This window comes from Leiobunum rupestre, chromosome 7 (genome assembly GCF_980474605.1).
Source record: "Leiobunum rupestre chromosome 7, qqLeiRupe1.1.hap1, whole genome shotgun sequence".
NCBI classification, from domain to species: domain Eukaryota; kingdom Metazoa; phylum Arthropoda; class Arachnida; order Opiliones; family Sclerosomatidae; genus Leiobunum; species Leiobunum rupestre.
Window position 1 is genome coordinate 41905944 of NC_143390.1, and position 18467 is coordinate 41924410.

General features: G+C 36.0%; 4 protein-coding genes across 6 annotated transcripts; all 4 read left to right on the forward strand.

The window, feature by feature from the left end:
• The first annotated feature begins 1628 nt into the window (after positions 1 to 1628).
• LOC149936340 (carboxypeptidase inhibitor SmCI-like) lies at positions 1629 to 6062 on the forward strand. Of its 3 annotated transcripts, none has more exons than XM_090154808.1 (7): positions 1629 to 1799; positions 2192 to 2273; positions 2338 to 2604; positions 2693 to 2920; positions 4197 to 4265; positions 5402 to 5548; positions 5740 to 6062. In XM_090154808.1, exons 2-7 carry the CDS (start codon positions 2210 to 2212, stop codon positions 5871 to 5873), a joined length of 909 nt encoding a protein of 302 aa, XP_090010934.1. In that variant the 5' UTR covers positions 1629 to 1799; positions 2192 to 2209; the 3' UTR covers positions 5874 to 6062. The 3 variants fall into 3 exon arrangements, with proteins under 3 accessions (XP_090010934.1, XP_090010935.1, XP_090010936.1); XM_090154809.1 differs by having other exon boundaries at positions 2708 to 2920; XM_090154810.1 differs by having other exon boundaries at positions 2338 to 2523; positions 2708 to 2920.
• A 1289-nt stretch (positions 6063 to 7351) lies between these two features.
• On the forward strand, positions 7352 to 11298 carry LOC149936341 (kappaPI-actitoxin-Avd3a-like). The gene is made up of 2 exons (XM_090154812.1): positions 7352 to 7492; positions 10962 to 11298. Exons 1-2 carry the CDS (start codon positions 7456 to 7458, stop codon positions 11201 to 11203), a joined length of 279 nt encoding a protein of 92 aa, XP_090010938.1. The 5' UTR covers positions 7352 to 7455; the 3' UTR covers positions 11204 to 11298.
• Positions 11299 to 11911: 613 nt separating this feature from the next.
• LOC149936342 (PI-stichotoxin-Hcr2g-like) lies at positions 11912 to 13976 on the forward strand. Its single transcript, XM_090153889.1, has 4 exons — positions 11912 to 12021; positions 12412 to 12544; positions 13711 to 13734; positions 13814 to 13976. The coding sequence occupies exons 1-4, from the start codon at positions 11976 to 11978 to the stop codon at positions 13875 to 13877; spliced, it is 267 nt and encodes an 88-aa protein (XP_090010015.1). The 5' UTR covers positions 11912 to 11975; the 3' UTR covers positions 13878 to 13976.
• Positions 13977 to 16016: 2040 nt separating this feature from the next.
• Positions 16017 to 18143, forward strand: LOC149936343 (kappaPI-actitoxin-Avd3b-like). The gene is made up of 3 exons (XM_090181501.1): positions 16017 to 16154; positions 16750 to 16882; positions 17963 to 18143. Exons 1-3 carry the CDS (start codon positions 16109 to 16111, stop codon positions 18048 to 18050), a joined length of 267 nt encoding a protein of 88 aa, XP_090037627.1. The 5' UTR covers positions 16017 to 16108; the 3' UTR covers positions 18051 to 18143.
• The last annotated feature ends 324 nt before the right edge of the window (positions 18144 to 18467 follow it).

Here is an 18467-nt window from a genome sequence, read left to right on the forward strand (position 1 = left end):
ATCAGAGATCATGGTTTGTTCAAAATGGTGGCAACCACATTTTGGTGTGAAACAAGTGTTAAGATAGCTAGGACAAACCATTTATTCTTTGTAGATGTATGGGTGCTCATCTTTAAAATTGAGCCTTTAAAAAATTAAGACAACTATCGCCATCTACTAAACAATTAATGAAGCTTCACCGTTTAATGTTAACGATAAATGAGCGGAACATGTAGTAGAAGCCTAAGGTCATGGTTGCGTTCAGTAACTCTAAAAAGCTCAACGGTTTTTTACTGAACGGGGTCTTTGACTTCCGGTTTTGACGTCATGTCGCCCGTCCGTTGAGCAGGGTTTTCCGTTACTCAACGGTCACGTGACGTCGCACTACGGAGTAAGACCGCGTTCAGTAACAGAAAACGGTTGGACCGTTGAATGCGCATACGCTACTGTACGACTTTTTTCACTTCCGGGATTGACGTTGCAAACGGAGAGTCAACGAAATAAGCGGCTGAAAGAGCAACTCCAGCCGACACCCTACCTACGGAGCTAAGGAGTCAAACCCTTTGGAGAGAGCTCCTAAAGGGGAACGACGGGCACACAGCAGCCTAAGTAACCCGGCACAGCTGGCACCGGAGATCCCGGTGGGACCCCAAAAGGCCAGGAAACAGGACCGCCATGCCTTCATACGGAGGCCCGCCGCCCCACAGCAGGCTACCCAATCCGCTTAACCTGACACTTGTTTTCACGTATAAAAAACTTCAAGGTCATTTTAGGGCGAATCTGAAACTCGTTAGTGTAAATTGTACTCGCCGGCGCGCCGCCGACGCCGATTGTTTGTCGCCGAATGATTTTGAACGGCGCGCCGCTGACGGTTTATAATATTTTTTAACAGGGCTACCAGATTTTCTATTGATATCAGTCTCTTTGAAGCTTTAACAAAATTTCAATTATTTATTTATCACGTCTGTGGCTTCGTAGTCGCCCGATTGGATCAGGACCTAGAAACGGGATTGCAAAAACGTCCTACAATGAAAACGAAATTTCATATAAACGCCGCACCATGCCTCCGCGACCGTTAAATTTTGGTTCAACGCCGCCGCCGACAAAAAAGTATAAATTGGGCAAAATCAATAAAGCAAAGGTTTGATTCGACACTGAAATCTGTACTCATATAAAATCTAGCAGCAGTCATAAGAGAAGACTCAAAATCCGCGCCAATTTCCTCCCCCTACTCACAGACGAAATCAGCCTATTGTACTTTGGGAATTTTTTTGTCAACATGAAAAACTTATTATCCTTTAGTAATTAATCACAGAAGATAAAAAAAAGACGAGACAAAAAAGTTATTTACATTTCTTTGCGCTTTTCAATATTAATTAATTGAATTCATAACGATTTTATTCGCTTGATAGACCAAAGATAACAGCGATAAAAATTTCAAATTTCCGTGGTTTCAAATATTCCCTAGTAAGCCTGAACCCGATGAGAAAACTATCTATTTTTTTTATTTAAAATGTAAAAACCCATTTGTTTGCAAAAAGACCCTCTAAAATGACAAAAAAACAGATAAATCGAACTGTATCTCAAACAAAGACGAATAAACAAAGGGGTTCCAAACCCAATGTTTAGCTCGAGATATTTTTAAGATAATCCGCCAGTCAAAGGTCAAACGGCGTACCATAATCTGGAAATTACGAATCTAGACATTTTTATGAGAAATTTAATACGAAGCGTATCTCTGGTTTAGACTGCGCAAATTTTGGTCATTTCTTAAGCCTAATTTGTTTTGGGGCAGCGTGTAGGCTGACGGAATATAATAGGTAAGTGGAACATTCAATTAGTTTTTACGGCTGTTAAGTGCCGCGTGACTATGAGTTTAAGAAAATACCATTATCGCTTTGTTTACCAGCGTTAGAGGCCCTTAAAAATTGGTAAATCATCGTTTCCCCCAGAATATTATATAGGCCCAACGTAATTCCATCACGTATACTTAAGCTATTTCCATAAGAGTTTTGTTTGCGTACGGCGACAAAGCCTCACGAAAGCCGTCAAGTATACGTTACGGAGTTACAACCGTCGTTTAACATACCTACGTGATCATTTCCGTATAATAATACAATGGGGAAACGGTAATTACATCGAGCTGTAATCAACAAATACATAAACAGAGTGCTACGGACATCATTAACCGATAAGTCGACGCTGTTTGCAGATCTAAAACCAGGCTAACATGAAAATTTCGTACATCTTTCTGTTGGCTAGCATAGCCGCCTTAGTGGCTTTGGCCATTGCCGGTAAGTAAAATTAAAAATTTTAATATAAATTACGCTCTTCCCTAACACCCGTGTCTTTAAATAGAGGATAAATACGTGACCCACGACTGTGACCTTGAACCAGAGACGGGTATTTGCAAAGCGCGCTTGACCATGTATTACTACAACGTTTCCGAGGGCAGATGTCTAACTTTCGTCTACGGTGGCTGCGAAACCAGGAACAAGAATCGATTCTTCACGGAAGAACAGTGTCTCGAAGCTTGCTCCCGACGTAAGAAACCGCCACCGACTTCTCCCATTAGGTCACCATACCTCGCCTGGTTAATGTTACCGTTCCAATACATGCGACCCGGTAAAAATATAACGTGTGATATTGTAAACCAGTGTGAATTCGTACACCCTTAGAAAAGAATGGTGGCCTTGAAAGCGTATAATGGAAGTTTTTCTGTTCTCAGAACCGACGACCATGATGTCCTCCGCGACCATGATTCCACCAGTACCAGTACCAGTCACGGAGGAAGTGAAGGACGTTGTACCCATCATTGCCACCATACCCCCGCCGAGCAACGATTGCAAAATGCCGCCCGATTCCGGAGTATGTAAAGGACACTTCGTCAAGTACTTCTTCAATACTCTGAGTGGAACTTGCGACAGCTTCATCTACGGAGGTTAGACAACGTCTCGAATTACCATTACACAAACACTTATATTTTAGGGAGGGCGCTAGGGTAGGCTACGCTGGCTATAGCTATAGCCAGGGTTGTAGAGTGATGGTTCGATCACTTAGCAATTCTACCAGATAGAAGAGTTTAGCTAAATATATGGCACGCCCGACACTGTGTAGCCCCCCAATACATAGAAGTACTGAGGTGCAGCTTAATTTTTAGGAGATAGCGGGAAATTTAAATTTTACAAGCTAACTGCGTTCGCTTTAATTTCTGTTTCGTTTTTACACGTGCGAATTTTAAAGAAATTTATTTGTTTAATATTTATGATTAGCAAACGTTAAATTTTAATTTCTTAAATATTTATTTCAACTGAAATACAAAATTTGCACTGGAATTGAAAAGGAATATAACTGACCGTAATTTTGTCTTTTGGCTCTCAGTGGCGTAGACAAGGGGGGGTTTACGCGTCCAGAACCCCCCTTTGGTCCTACCTATTGACTGTACTAAATTTCCACCCCCTTCTCGACCCCTCTTAACGTTCACATACTAAGAATCCCCCCCCCCTTGGCGAATATCTGGCTACGCCGCTGTTGGCTCTTAATTAGTTTAGGTTGACTTAGATGGTTTGTAATTTTCAAAAATTAAATTTTTAATGAGTTCATAAAAAAGCGACAATTAATTAATTTAGAGATAATAAAGAGCCGACATAGATCGACACGAAAACTTGGTAGTGTTTCCTTTCCTTAATTACTCGTGTAATGAGGTAAAGCCCACAAAATATCTGTAAGGGCTACTTAGCGTCACTAGCGCCATCCTTGGTTCAGAAATATTTCCCCAAATAAAAAATTCAATTCTACAACCCTGCTATAGCCTAAGTTTCATTTCGCTTTGGTGCCCACAATGAAAATTGAATTAGCTCCGGAAAGGAATTTTCCTATTTAATTTTTGAGTAGCATGGAAAATAAATATAATATAAAGGTGTTAGCCCATACCTAAAAATATCCTCGCGTTACCATTGCTTAAAGGATAGTTTTTACTAGGGCAAACACGCAGGGAAGGCCTAACGAAAATTTATAAAGTTGGCGGCTACCTGCGAAGCGTTTTTGCCATATTTAAAACCAGTCTTATTAGCTCTAATTATTAGGACGTGTAAATAAGGCAATGAGAAGGGTATATTTAAGTCTATAGAATTGGTGAAATAATTAAATCTCCCAAATTAATGTCCCCATGGCGCTAATTTTTTAAATCAGTTTTGTTTTCATTGTCTTTCAATTAGGATGTTTGGGCAACGACAACAGGTTCAATTCGTTGAAAGACTGTCACAAGAACTGCAAACCCGAAGAGCGTAAGTTATTAGTTTGTAATGAGATTAAGCGCATACATTAGAACGCGTTTGGATAACTCGTAATAAAGTACGTAAATTTCATATCAGCAGAAGTATATAATATCAAAAGTGACATAATTACCAAAAGTGTCAATCGAACCTTTTTTAATGAATGTTAAGAGCGAAGCAATTGAGAAATGGAGAGGGAAGGGAAAGAAGTAAAAAAAAGGAGAAATAATGCCACCTGGTGAGGTATTTTAGAACTAAAGAAGAACTGGAGGAGGCTAGCAAGCGTATTGATTTATGGCGACTCGACGGAAACTCTACCGCCATCTATCTACGTTTAATACAAAACGGCCATCTCAGTAGCCGCATTCAGTAAATCTAAAGCATTGAAAAGTATGGGAACTTGCACACTTTAGGAACTTTGTCACTTTTGATAATATCTATAAACATAAATATTTCTAATATAATTCGCTCTGGACATGGACCTTCACACGCTTCTGCTGATAGCCCAAAATGTTTTTAAAGGGGAACGGCCAAGCTTTTCAAAATATGGCCTTATTTGCATATCAAAAGACGAACAAGACGTTCAATATGCGTACACGTACCTTATTTTGTCTTTAAAAAATAGTTTTTGGCCCAAAAAGTTGAAACGCAAAATAACGCCAAGTATTTCGGTTTGAATTTTCGTAGCCATCTTAAGATGTATCGCCAGCACGACCTAACTTTGGAAATCGCGCAATTTAGGCTTAGGTCTCGTTTAACTGGAACGCGCCGGGCGTGCAAAATAAAAATAAACCAAATCTTTCGCGTCTTCAGCAGCGCGCTTTTATATTGGTTTTCAATTTTAATCAAGCAATGTCTCACCGATTTCCCGAATTTCTTTATTTTATTAAAAATTAACCTCTAAATACATTTTTGATTTTAGCAGGCTATAGGGCTATCTTGGTTAAAGCTTGACTGTTCCTCTTTAAGAATAAACTGTGGGGGTGTAACACGTCGTGTGTGGTTTCATTATTTGGTTGCTAAAAGAAAAAACTAAATTATTAATAAATATTTATTACAAATTAAAAGTTTAAAGTTTAATTGCACGTGTTTATTTTTTTAATAACTCATGTTAAACGTAATAAATTTAAAGAGTTTATTTTACTTAGCCATCGTTAAAACCTATATGCCACGAGTTGGATTCGAACAGTGCTTCCTGCCACCGATGGCAGGCAGTTGCAAAGGAAAATTCATGAAATATTTTTACAACCCTGACACGAAAGAGTGTGAAAAATTCAAACATGGTGGCTGCGAAGGTTGGTCTTTTTCAAAATTTATTTTTGAAAAATATATTTAATTTTATAATTTTTACCCGAATGGCTTTGAAAAATTATTTTTGTTAAGAAATTTAAAAAATATATAATTATATATTTTTTTTTCTTCACAAAAATGGCAATACCATTGTGGTTTTAATTTTTTAATTTTTCTCCTGGATGGCGCGCCATAGGTAACAGGAACAACTTCGATACCGAAACCGAGTGTCTCAAATCCTGCGCCAACTCCGAAATGATCCCGCCTTCGAAAATGTTCAATTTCTTGAACACGCACCCAATGTTCCCAATGCCCAATCAACGACATTAAATTTTGCGCGATATTTCAAAATGATCATAAAACATTTGTAATCGCGACGGTGTAGAGAGTAAAATTTAATTTCTTTTTTTAATACAATATTTAAAATACATTACATATTGCGTATGTACGAGGTTAAAATTGCCAAAAATACCTTAAATGTCATTGCCCTAATACAGAAATAAATTGTTTTTTTATAAATTGTTTATAATTTTTTAGATATAATAAATGGGAACCCAGGTTGTTTCCCCCTATTGAGTTGTCAGAGCTCACTTTATTGTCATCGTCCCTTTAAACATAAAAAGTCTTCCCACATTTCATCGCGTTATTCGTTTTCATAACACATGTGCCTCCAAATATTTGAAGGAACAAAGATAAACTGACAACAAATTTTCAGCGTGAGTTTCTCTCAAAGTGTCATTTAAAATAAACATGAATCGGCATAAGTAAAGCAATTTCCGTAAGTATAACACTTGCTATTCTCCCTTCGTCAATTTTTTGTAATGATAGTCTTGCAATGACCCTTTAATCATTACGTGACTAATGACTGAAACGTCTCCGGGAGCCATAACTAGTCTTTAGGAGTGCGAAGTCCCATGAAAAAACCAAGTAAACGCCATTTTTTTAATATCAGATAATTTAATTTTTAAATGCGATCATTACTAGAACCATAAGTGGCATAATTACCAGTAAGATAAATTTTACAATGATACCTTGTTTAACGGAAATGACGTCACTTAATTCGGGGACGCAATTGGCGGGAACATTACAAAGACCACATTGGGTGCTAGATCGGAATTCGCGAGTCCTACGTTTCTTTGGTCCGTGTAGAACAAGCTCTCATTGATGAATTTCTATGGGAAAGGCTCTTATTGGCATACTTAGGGTAATTATGCCACTTATGCTAGAACTTATATCAAGTAAGTACTACTTACATAACCATATCTCAACAACGAATTTTATTAGGACTGCAATTTTTACAGTGGATCTTGATTTCGCATTTATCTTAAATTTTCTACGAACTTCCTATTTTCAAATTTGGCGTTTACTAGGTTTTACCCAAATGTCGGAGCCCCCCTAAATGAATAAACCAAGGTTTTTTTGGAAACTTTGACGCTTTTAACTCGAAAAATATAAATGAATTATTGAATATGAACATAGTATTTACTATTGTAAGCCCAAAAAGTTAGTTCTTTTTAATATTATACTATCCTGGCAGAATTATGAAATCATTCCGCAATGGACCAAAATCATTCAGTGTTCAACTTATTTATATTATGTTACTTATGACTTTAATTTTATTCAGCCTGTTTTTGTTGTAATGTGGGAAGGGTGTTTTCGAAAGGGGCGGGTAAAAATCAATTTAAGAGCGAGCTTTGTTGTGTTTGTCCGCTAGACAATGAGGGTGTTTCGATGAGGGTATGTGATTTCCTCGTTTACTAAAAGAAATCTGGGTTTTGACAGGCCGCACCTGCTTAAGACTACGTTAATTATCAAGGTATCCGAACCCTTTATATGTCTCCGAATCGGATGCTTTAATAGCATTTCCGTTGCATCTCGAAGGAAGTAGGAACGATCCAATCGTAGCTGAATCATGCTGCCATTAGTTTTCACCCTTTGCTTCCTCGCTGGTGAGTTCATTTCGATATTTTCACAAGACGAGGCTGACTAATAAATGATTACGTATATTTTGTAAATGATGTATGAGAAGGGTCTAATTTCAGACCACTCGCGTACAATAGGACTCGTAACGCCAACGTAAAAATATTCGCTACTTTACGAGAGCGGACAAATTTGACGGCGCCATCATTCGATCGTTAATGTAAACTTTTAAGGTGCGTTTTAATTATAATTATTCATAAAAATTCGTAATTTTTTTAAATCTTAACAGAATATTAATAAAATAATCTTAAAAATTCTTAAAATATTTAATATTTTAAATAAAAAATAATTTACCACGCACCTTCAAAACTGATAGAAACTGATAACAGATGGCACTATACATCTACAGTTCTACAATTTTTCCATACACATTTTCGAGGGGTGACTTAACCTCCAAGACTTAACCTATCTAATAACATTACGAGTACCGCTGGATGTAAGTGGATGAAATATCTATATTTTAAACAAAATTTATATAAATTAGGCACAATCCAAATTTTAAATTTCGAACAAAATTTATATAAATTAGGCCCAATCCAAATTTTAAAATTCGAACAAAATTTATATAAATTAGGCACAATCCAAATTTATCATTTCGAACCAAATTTATATAAATTAGGCACAATCCAAATTTAACATTTCGAACAAAATTTATATAAATTAGACACAATCCAAATTTAACATTTCGAACAAAATTTATATAAATTAGGCACAATCCAAATTTAACACTTCGAACAAAATTTATATAAATTAGGCACAATCCAAATTTAACATTTCGAACAAAATTTTTATAAATTAGGCGCAATCAAAATTTAATATACTAGAACAAAATATATAAAAATTAGGCGCAATCAAAATTTAATATACTAGAACAAAATATATAAAAATTAGGCGCAAACCAAATTTAATATACTACATGTAGAACATAATTTATAAAAATTAGGCGCAAACCAAATTTAATATACTAGAATAAAATTTATAAAAATTAGGCGCAATCCAAATTTAATATTTATAAAAAATTTAGAAATATAATAGGCACGATCCAAATTTAATATTTGGAAAAAAATAAGAAATTTGGCACATTCTATATTTTATATTTTGAACAAAGTAACATAAATTTGGCACATTCCATATCTTATATTTTAAACTAAATTGATATAAATTAACTACAATCCAAATTTGGTATTTAAGACAAAAATTATATAAATAAGGAGCAATCCAAATTTAATATACTACAACAAAATTTATATAAATTAGGCGCAATCCATAGTTAATGTTTGTAAGAAATTTATAAATATATTAGGCACGCTCCAAATTTAATATTTTGAACCAAATAACATAAATTTTGCACATTCCATATTTAATATTTTAAGCTAAATTGATATAAATTAACTACAATCCAAATTTGGTATTTAAGACAAAAATTATATAAATTAGAAACAAATCAAAATTTATTTATCAGAGCTCTTAAATACAAAACTGTTTAGTCGGGCTGGAGATTAATTTGAGCGAAAGAGGGCTGCCAAAAAAGGGGGCCGACACCTGGTCTTCTTTCGCACGTGAAGCAGCGTGATGACGTCAAAGCCCCAAATTCACTATTTTGTCATCATCATGCTGACTCACGCCGAAAAATGATCCTGCGCTTACCCCCATTTTGTCCGCCCCATTCTCCCGTTGTGTTTTACAAGACTACTCCTTACGTTTTCTCCACGATTCAATGGACCAATAAAAATATTTCGTTTAGTTTTGTTTTCTTTCCCGCGCTGCTAAAGTATAGTATGCAACGAAGATACAGCAAAGTCGCCATCTACGTAGCTATATTGGAACTATAAAAATATGTATCCTTCAAATTTTTGTCTAATGTAATAATTTTATGGGATCTGATTTGGAGCCGCAACAGCAATTTTATTTTCAAAATTCCCGCCAAGTTGAGAGTTCCGTTGGTTTGCCGAATTTTCAAAAACCTCTGCCGAAATTGGCCTTAATTTCTAAACAATCACAGAAATCACATTTTAACAAGGTTCCTCGTACGACAATATTTTTATTCGACTGTTTCTAATTTCACGGAATAAAATGTGACTGATGAAGACATTTGAATTACGTAATTGGCTGAAGCTGCCAGCTCCAAAACTTTAAAGGCCTAGTTTCAGATAAATTCATCCCCCAGTATCGAAAAAGGGTTCAAACCTCATTTTGCTTTTCCCTTCGAGAACGCTATCCCCCAATTGATAGCGATGGTCACCTCGTAATTCGGACTTCACCGTTCTCCAGGATCATGGAGCTTCTAATTAAGTAGAAGCTCCATGCCAGGACATTGTAATAAGCGATAGCATAAACTTTACGGTATACTGGGTATAATTTCTTTCGGGGAAACATTTGAGCGCCATGAAACGGTAGAAACCTGTAAAAATAGTCACGTGGCTATAAAATTGCTTTAAAGATTAGCGTCGAACAGCGACTTCTAGCTTCATTAAATAAATCTTTAAAAGTTAAACATTTAAAAAAAGTCTTACTTAAAATTTTGTGGTAAGTTATGTTTTTAAATTTTTATACTTTTTAATAGAAAAAAGATTAATTTGTTAAGCTTAATTTAACGACGACTCGGGCATTAGTATTGTTATTGTGATAGTGATGTTAAATCTTTGATTAGAAAATTGTATAAAAATGAAAGACTTAGACTAGAACACGTTTTTAACTTAGGCTTAGTGAAGCAGCCCTTCTGTTTTTACCACGGAAAACAACGATGGCTGAAGTGCGTTATAGAAGTTTGCAGTGCTATGAAGGATTTCCGGGAACATTTTAACAAGTTAGCTAAAACCAAAACAATTTATGCTATCGTCTAATTTTGACAGCGCTTACAATGCCAGACTTAATCCTTTCACATTCATGAGCCAGGTTCACACTTACCCCTAAAATCGCTTCGTTTTAGATAAATAGTTTTCAAAACCAGCGTTAGAAATCGCTTCGTGTTGGTTCGGGAAGCAACTCGTCCAAGACGGTTCGCTTAGAATTGCTCGTATTTTCAAAACTAATGGGAATAAAATTCTAAATAAGGTCAAATAATAATACTGTATGTATAGTAAACATGATTGACTAATTGTTTTGGGATACACTTTAGTATTTTCAAAATTCTGATCTTTAGTTGAAATGACGTTAGCCTTGGCTATAAGCGAGCCGGGGTGAAGCGATTTCGCACTGTGAACCAAGAGTTATCGTCGGTGGTCAAAACTGGAATTCAAACCGACCAAAACTGGGTTTCAAGCTCTAGTGTGACCGTGGCTCATGGAGAGGTCGGGTCACTATCAATGGAGGGCTTACGAGGGGGAAGCCAAAAATATGTTTGATCCCTTTTTCGAGTAAGGGGGTGAACCTAGGCCTTTAATTTATCGGCAATACGTAGTTTCTAAGATTAATTTTGAATTTATTTTTTCACAACAGCATTAGCTACGGACAGTGTGTCTGTTGGCGCGCCCCAAACGTCACCCAAGACGAAAAAAGAGGACGTCAACGTCTGCGAACTTGAACCGGATGCGGGTCTTTGCCACGCTGATTTTATCACGTATTACTACGACAATTTGGAGAACAAATGTAAAGAATTTCATTACGGCGGCTGTGGAGCTCTGAGCGGCAATAACTTTGAAACAATTGAGGCCTGCGAAAAGAAATGCGTCACTAGTTAAAACGAATATTCTTATTATCAAATGAGTTCATATTAATATTAATTAAAACCTTTTCTTTTTGTATACTTGGATATAATTAAACAGATAAGAAAACATTTCTATTTATCCTTGAATTTATGTATTAAATTACGTATCGTTTTACACGAAGGACGGGATAAGGGTGATGTATTGCAAAGAAAATTCAAATAAGAAATGGAAACTCAGTTTAGGATCTATAGCGATATGTTTAGAGTTACCAACTTCCGATATGGTAAAGCATAATCTTAGTTTATTTATGTATTATCAGAAGTATATAATATTTCTTACAAGATAAGTATCCTTCTCTCTATCCTGCGAAAGTTATTGGCTTGAAACATGTACCTTTATGCGTTCTCAAGAAAAAATTAAATATCCCTACAGACCAATTTTTTTACATTTTACATCGTTAGACGAAGTGTATTCATCAGCGTTTTCGCGGGAAACTCGAGCCCATTGAAAGGAACATGTTTGGTGGCCTAGGATACCTTGTTGGATACTCATCTGCTAAGACATAAATTATTGGCTTCTGATATTAGTAATCAAAAGTTCTCAACGTAAAGAAGTAGCTGTTAAATCCCCAAAATAGTTTCAATTCCTCGTCTATATTTTCGGTGGATATGCGCATTGTAGATGGGGAAAGCTTATTAACTGATTAAGAGACGATTTCCCGAGCAGAGATGAACTTCGGGGTAGTTGATGATTAGGTTTTGTATTTACATATTTGGTGTTTCTCACCATCGGTGTACGTGAAAAGATGAAGCTGTTAGTTTATGTCCTCGTACTTACGATTCTTTTGTTCGGTAAGTTCAATTTCATCGCGTTTATTAAGTTTATAAATCTAATCCAAAAGAGGAGCATTTAGTAATCAGTAAACTATGTCAAGTTCATAAATCTCACCCAAAAAATGAGCATATAGTAATCAGTAAACTATGCCAAGTTCATAATAAGGCAAAAACAAACCAGAGCAAGGCCAATTGATTTGGTTGTGCTAAATCTTTAATTTTCCTTTCAAGCCAATGTTAAATATTCCTCGTGTTAGAACCTGATCAATAAATATCAGAGCTTAAATTAGAGCTTGAAATTTCAGATAAATTTGGGTAAAAATGTTATAGTTATATGTCCGAAACATTTATTTTATAGTAACTGTTCTCTTGGATGGTTTATAATAATGTATACATTAATGATGGCAGGAACATGGGAGGCTGGAGCGAGTCCTAGCAACGCCGCTTGCATCCAAAACAAGAAGAAAGGGACTTGTTCGGGCCGCGAAAGAAAGTTTTACTACGATGCCACCGTTCAAATGTGCAAACCCTTCGACTACAGGTATTCTAAGTATTTCCAATTTTCCTTCAAACATAAAACTGTTTATAGAAAATTGAAAAAAAACCTATGAACCAGCATGGACAGTAAATTAAGAGGACCGGTTTTCGATACCCTTTCACAGTGCATTTTATTTCTCCCCGCGTATCAATCAGCTCGAGAGACTCCGAGGGAGTCTTGCAAGGTCGTTTGTACCAAGTGATCTTAAAATTTCAAAATGGCAATCTAATGCGGTTGATATTGTTACGTAATTTTTTGAGCTTTTTATTTTAGTAATTTTTAATTTTGGTTTTTTAATTCAATAAAAAATATCAACTGATATTTAGTATATCACATTTAAACTATAAAAACGTGAAAAAAAATACCTTTTGGCGTAAAAATGTACTTCGTGTTTATCTTTTTTCTTTTTTCGAACAGTATCGTCCACTCTTAGCGATACTTGTTTTTTTCAAATAACCTTGGACGACTCCCTTATTGTGATTGGTTTACGGGGCTAAAAACCAGGCTTTTTACCGATCCTCTAAAATCTACTATCCATGGAACCAGTAATAATAATCGCTAATCAATTAAAAGTATTCTAACATAAATTAGTAAAATTAATTTGGTAAAAAGGATAAACGCATAAAGCTACCATTGAAGGAAATTAATAACTTAAACATTTGGCCAGAGCTAGTCGTAGTATAACAAAGAATAATTAATAATCAGCTAGGCTAATACCCTTGGCACCACCATAGACCAAAGTCATCAAGCGACTTTTCAAGCCATTGATTCAGGTGGCCGTGTTACAATGCGTAGGAGGGTGGTGGCAAGCCCTTCGTGCCACGCGAGCCAACAGCTCCCTACACACACTATTACCGTTAACCTCAACAAGTTTTTGTGGAAGGGGAAACCCCTTGAACCAGTGGTGAGAAAACTTGCAAACTCAACGCGGAATGAGTTGTTCCGAGTTATGACCCATTGCCACAAGCTGAGATCGAACCCGGCTCCTCTGCGAGGGGAAAGTGTTATACAATGTACCTCTGAATTGAGACATTTTATAGCAATAATTCCTTTAAGTTTCTTATTGCTATATTACAAAGATTGGTTGAATAGTTATTATTTGAGGATTTGATGAATAAAAATAATATATTGCTCTCTAATTTCAACCTCCGTTTTCCTTTCAAATTCAGCGGCTGTGGAGGAAACGCCAACCGGTAATTAAACAATCGATATTTTAAATGACCAACAGCGGTCACGGTAACTAAATTAAATCTTTAAAATTAATCGATACAGGTTCAATACATTAGAGGTCTGTCAAAGCAGTTGCGAAATCAACAGATCGGCCACCAGAGGTTAGGCTCAACATCAATTCTCCTTGGATCTGAAATACGAAATCAATACGAAAATTAACACGTTCGATGTAGATCCAAATATTTAAATAAATTCTTATAAATAATGTAGTTATTCTTTATTAGGGTCTTACTAAGTTTACTGAAACGGATTTACTAAAAACAAAATCAAATTTGCCGGTTCTATAAAACGAACGGGGAAAAATTCGAAAATAATGCCCTCGGATAGTCTTAAGATAGTATAAATAAAGAAAACCAATTTCAATTAATATACATAATTTGTTTATAAAACCAACTATAACGTACTAGGGAAAAGTGAAAATTGGAATTCAACATTGAGGTGCATATTGAAAAGAATGAAACAATTAAGAAATACGATTTAGATAACATATTTTTTAATGAAATCGCGGATACTTGTAAAACCATAAAATAGTAATTCTACATAAGAAAATTTTTAATGAAGTAATTAGCGATAAATCTGTTGAATGTAGATAACTGCCAATTAGTCAAATAAGATTAAGATTAATTTTAATATTTCCTATAGAGTTGAAATGATTTTAAGAGATTATAAACACGGATATGTACGAATTTTATCAGATGTAAATAAAAACTTTCCTAGAAATCGGAAATATAATCAATTCTTGGGGTTGGTTTACATTATAGACAAGCATCAATTTCGAACTTCCATTTGGGGTAATATTTTGTTTTTCGGAGTTTACTCTTGCGTTGTTTTCCTCCGGAACCAGAACCATCCTTGATAGTCGGAGCGTGAACGGAAATTCGTGGGCACAAACGGAAACGAAACAAACGGGGAACTTATATCAGAAGTATATATTGTATATCTCTTAAGAGAGAAGTATTAATCAAGGCTATAACAATGAAACATATATATTCGCAGTCTCAAGGCAGTGCCGAATTATCCACAAGGCTGACTAGGCTGAATAAGCCTGAATCCAAGGGCCCACCAAGAGCACCGGTCAAGCAGGTCCCTACGCGTCACAAGGGAGAGGGTTAACGAGGGGCCCAATGCGGCTCGAAGCCTAGGGGCCCTGCCCTGCGTTAATACGGCACGGACTAGAGGCAGATTCGCGGACACAGAACCACGAATGAAAATCTACCTCCACCTATGTAAAATGAACTAATTGTGCCCCGTAGAGATATTTACTTATTTACAAACCATAATATACCGTTGACGTATTTCACCCAGCATTATTTTTCATCATAAACATTTTTTTTTTAAATTTCTGGGGGCTGGCGAATAACTTTATCTCTAAGAGATGTTTTATACACTTCTGGTTGAATTGAATTTACAGATATGCGCAATATTATTTGTCATATCCACCGATAACATTATTTTTTATTGTGTTTACAGTTGAAATTAGATAGAGTTATGTAACCCGGCCACCTGTTTAAGGCATTATAAGTCACTAGATGACTTGGGTCTAAGGTGGTGCCTTGGGTATTAGCCTTAGTGATTAATTATTATTATTAATAACGCTTGAATATAAAGCAAAACATTTCAATCAAATGCCATTGTAATTTTGGAGGTACTCGCAGATTCAAGAACGAAGTTGATATCATGAGTCCATAATTATCTTCCATAAATGTTGTTTTTATAAATAAAATACTTCTCATATTTTATTTATGGCTTCGAGTCATTTCATTACTCGGCTGGTTATTGAGATTAAAAATCTCAATAGTATGTCAAAAAGTTTATTGATAGCCATAGGTGGGGTAACTAATTATACCAGCCGTAGGTCAATTGAATTAGTCAACCAAAATATTGCGTTTTAATTCTAGAAATTATATATGGTACTCCTGTATATTAAAGTATAGTTCCAATCAAGTGTAGTTGCTTGACTCTTCGTCATCACAAAATTCCAATGAAATGTAAAACTACGCGGTTAACATTCATATTTAAAGGGAAAATGACAATTTCCCGTACTCTCCCTTAAATTAATTGAAAAGTTACGATGAAAAGGGTGTTGTCGACGCACGCGATGTTTTCGTCATAACCGATTTAATTATTCTTAAGCGGCCTTTTACAATATACCGTTTCCTTCGTAGTAAAATATATATAAGTTTCAAAATGCATTCCCTTTTCGCGTTTGTAGATCATGCCTGCCGGAAATCCTGTTAGTGAACGTATTTAAAGCCGTTTAAGTAAACGACGATATTCAACTTTCGTCATTTGGAGATCTCGTTTAAAACCGCGCGTCGACAACTCAGTCACGAGAACATGACGTCTTCTACAATTCTACTGTTCAGCCTCGTGATCTTAACAGGTACGTTTTAAATTTGAATATCTGATTAAAGGGGAACGGTCAAGCTTTAACCAGTTAGATAGCCCTATAGCCCATTAAAAACTAAAATTTATTTCGAAAACCGCATCAAAAAATATTGAGTGGTTAATTTTTAATAAAATAAAGAAATTTCGGGAAATCGAAAAGCGCGCGTCCACCGCGACACCTGGTGAGAAGTCGCTGAGACAGAAAAACAACGTAAAAGCGCGCGCTGCTGAAGACGCGAAAAATATGTTTTGCACGCGCGGCGCGTTCCAGTTAGAAGAGACCTAAGCCTAAATTGCGCGATTTTAAAAGTTAGGATAGTTCGCAAATCGCTCATACGGGGTTAGGGGCGCTGGCGGTAGCCCCAAAGATGGCGGCGAAAATTCAAACCCAAACACCTGGCGTTATTATGCGTTTCAACTTTTGGGGCCAAAAGCTATTTATTCAAGACAAAAAAGATGCCTGTTAGTATATTGAACGTCTTGTTTATCTTTTGATACGGAAATAAGGCCATATTTGGAAAAGCTTGACCGTTCCCCTTTAACTCGCCATTTATCAGTAAAGCCAATAATAATGAAAAATATTGTGGCAGTTCTTGGCCAGCTACAAGCCGAAACGCTCGAGGAATGCAGCCTACCAGTTATAAAGGGAAGATGTCGGTCATCCATCAAGCGATACTATTTCGATAAGGATTTCGGAGAGTGCAAGGTCTTCTACTATGGAGGGTGTGTAACGCAAACAAAACATATTTTAATATTATTAATATTTAAACAGTAATATACAACCCTGGGAATTATTTCCATAGATCAAAAATTTCCTTCTCAAAATATTTATTTACACCCCATTGTATTTTGCTTGCTCAATCCAAATATTTACAGCTCATTGCACCTTTCTTCCTCAAGCCAATTACTGACCCTTCTTTTTGCCTTCCTTCCTCAACCCAATTACTTTCCCTCCTTTTGTCATCCTTCCTCAACCCAATTACTTACCCTCCTTTTGTCTTCCTTCCTCAACCCAATTACTGACACTCCTTTTGTCTTCCTTCCTCAACCCAATTACTTTCCCTCCTTTTGTCATCCTTCCTCAACCCAATTACTTACCCTCCTTTTGTCTTCCTTCCTCAACCCAATTACTTACCCTCCTTTTGTCTTCCTTCCTCAACCCTCCTCAACAACCCAATTACTTACTTTTCTTTAGTCTTCCTTCCTCAACCCAATTACTTACCCTCCTTTTGTCTTCCTTCCTCAACCCTCCTCAACCCAATTACTTACTACCCTTTTGTCTTCCTTCCTCACCCTCCTCAAGCCAATTACTTACTTTCCTTTAGTCTTCCTTTCTCAACCCAATTACTTACCCTCCTTTTGTCTTCCTTCCTCAACCCTCCTCAACCGCATTACTTACTACCCTTTTGTCTTCCTTCCTCAACCCTCCTCAACCCAATTACTTACTTTCCTTTAGTCTTCCTTTCTCAACCCAATTACTTACCCTCCTTTTGTCTTCCTTCCTCAACCCTCCTCAACCCCATTACTTACTCCCCTTTTGTCTTCCTTCCTCAATCCTCATCAACCCGATTACTTACTCCCCTTTGGTCTTCCTTCCTCAACCCAATTGCTTACACCTCATTGCATTTTAATCCCACAACCCAATTACTTACACCTCATTGCATTTTAATTCAACAACCCAATTACTTACACCTCATTGCATTTTAATCCCACAACCCAATTACTTACACATTCCATTTTCTTAAACAATTGAATGTAATTATTCGATCTTCTTCTCAAACATTTCTTTTCCCGATTTTATAGATGTCGGGGTAACGCTAATAACTTTGCTTCCTACGAGGAATGTAATCACAAATGCTCGCAATACGCTGACGAAAATATGTACGCGTGAAAATTGTAAATGGATCATTTGCCTTGTCAAACACAAATAAACTCTAGTTCAAACGCAACCAAATATTGTTTAATCTATAAAAACTAAATTCATTTGACGTATAACAATAGTAATAATATTGTAGCGGTAAATGAATGTTTGGGGGAAACGTTAACAGTTTGACGACGACGAAAATTTGTTAATGTGAAAATTTTAAAAGACTTGAAATTGTATTTTCACTTAAAAATGAACTCTAGTTCAAATAAAAAATAATTTTTAAACTACTACAACTAAACTCAATTCGCGTATAATAAACATTTCTTAACCCAGGTCATAAGTAAATTTTTTACGTTAATAGCCTTTGTATACAGGGTGTTTTTGTGTCTCGAAAAAGTGATTTTTTTCAAAAACTATGTTTTCTAGAAAGTTGAAATTTGT

Bases quoted from the DNA above. Each gene is read 5' to 3' on its own strand.
- LOC149936340 (XM_090154808.1), top strand. From the start codon at position 2,210: ATGAAAATTTCGTACATCTTTCTGTTGGCTAGCATAGCCGCCTTAGTG. The intron at 2,274-2,337 runs GTAAGTAAAATT...GTCTTTAAATAG, and splicing joins AGTGGCTTTGGCCATTGCCG to AGGATAAATACGTGACCCAC. The intron at 2,605-2,692 runs GTAAAAATATAA...GTATAATGGAAG, and splicing joins GTTCCAATACATGCGACCCG to TTTTTCTGTTCTCAGAACCG.
- LOC149936341 (XM_090154812.1), top strand. From the start codon at position 7,456: ATGCTGCCATTAGTTTTCACCCTTTGCTTCCTCGCTG. The intron at 7,493-10,961 runs GTGAGTTCATTT...TTTTCACAACAG, and splicing joins CACCCTTTGCTTCCTCGCTG to CATTAGCTACGGACAGTGTG.
- LOC149936342 (XM_090153889.1), top strand. From the start codon at position 11,976: ATGAAGCTGTTAGTTTATGTCCTCGTACTTACGATTCTTTTGTTCG. The intron at 12,545-13,710 runs GTATTCTAAGTA...TTTCAAATTCAG, and splicing joins TGCAAACCCTTCGACTACAG to CGGCTGTGGAGGAAACGCCA. The intron at 13,735-13,813 runs GTAATTAAACAA...TAATCGATACAG, and splicing joins TGTGGAGGAAACGCCAACCG to GTTCAATACATTAGAGGTCT.
- LOC149936343 (XM_090181501.1), top strand. From the start codon at position 16,109: ATGACGTCTTCTACAATTCTACTGTTCAGCCTCGTGATCTTAACAG. The intron at 16,155-16,749 runs GTACGTTTTAAA...ATATTGTGGCAG, and splicing joins CAGCCTCGTGATCTTAACAG to TTCTTGGCCAGCTACAAGCC. The intron at 16,883-17,962 runs GTGTGTAACGCA...CCGATTTTATAG, and splicing joins AAGGTCTTCTACTATGGAGG to ATGTCGGGGTAACGCTAATA.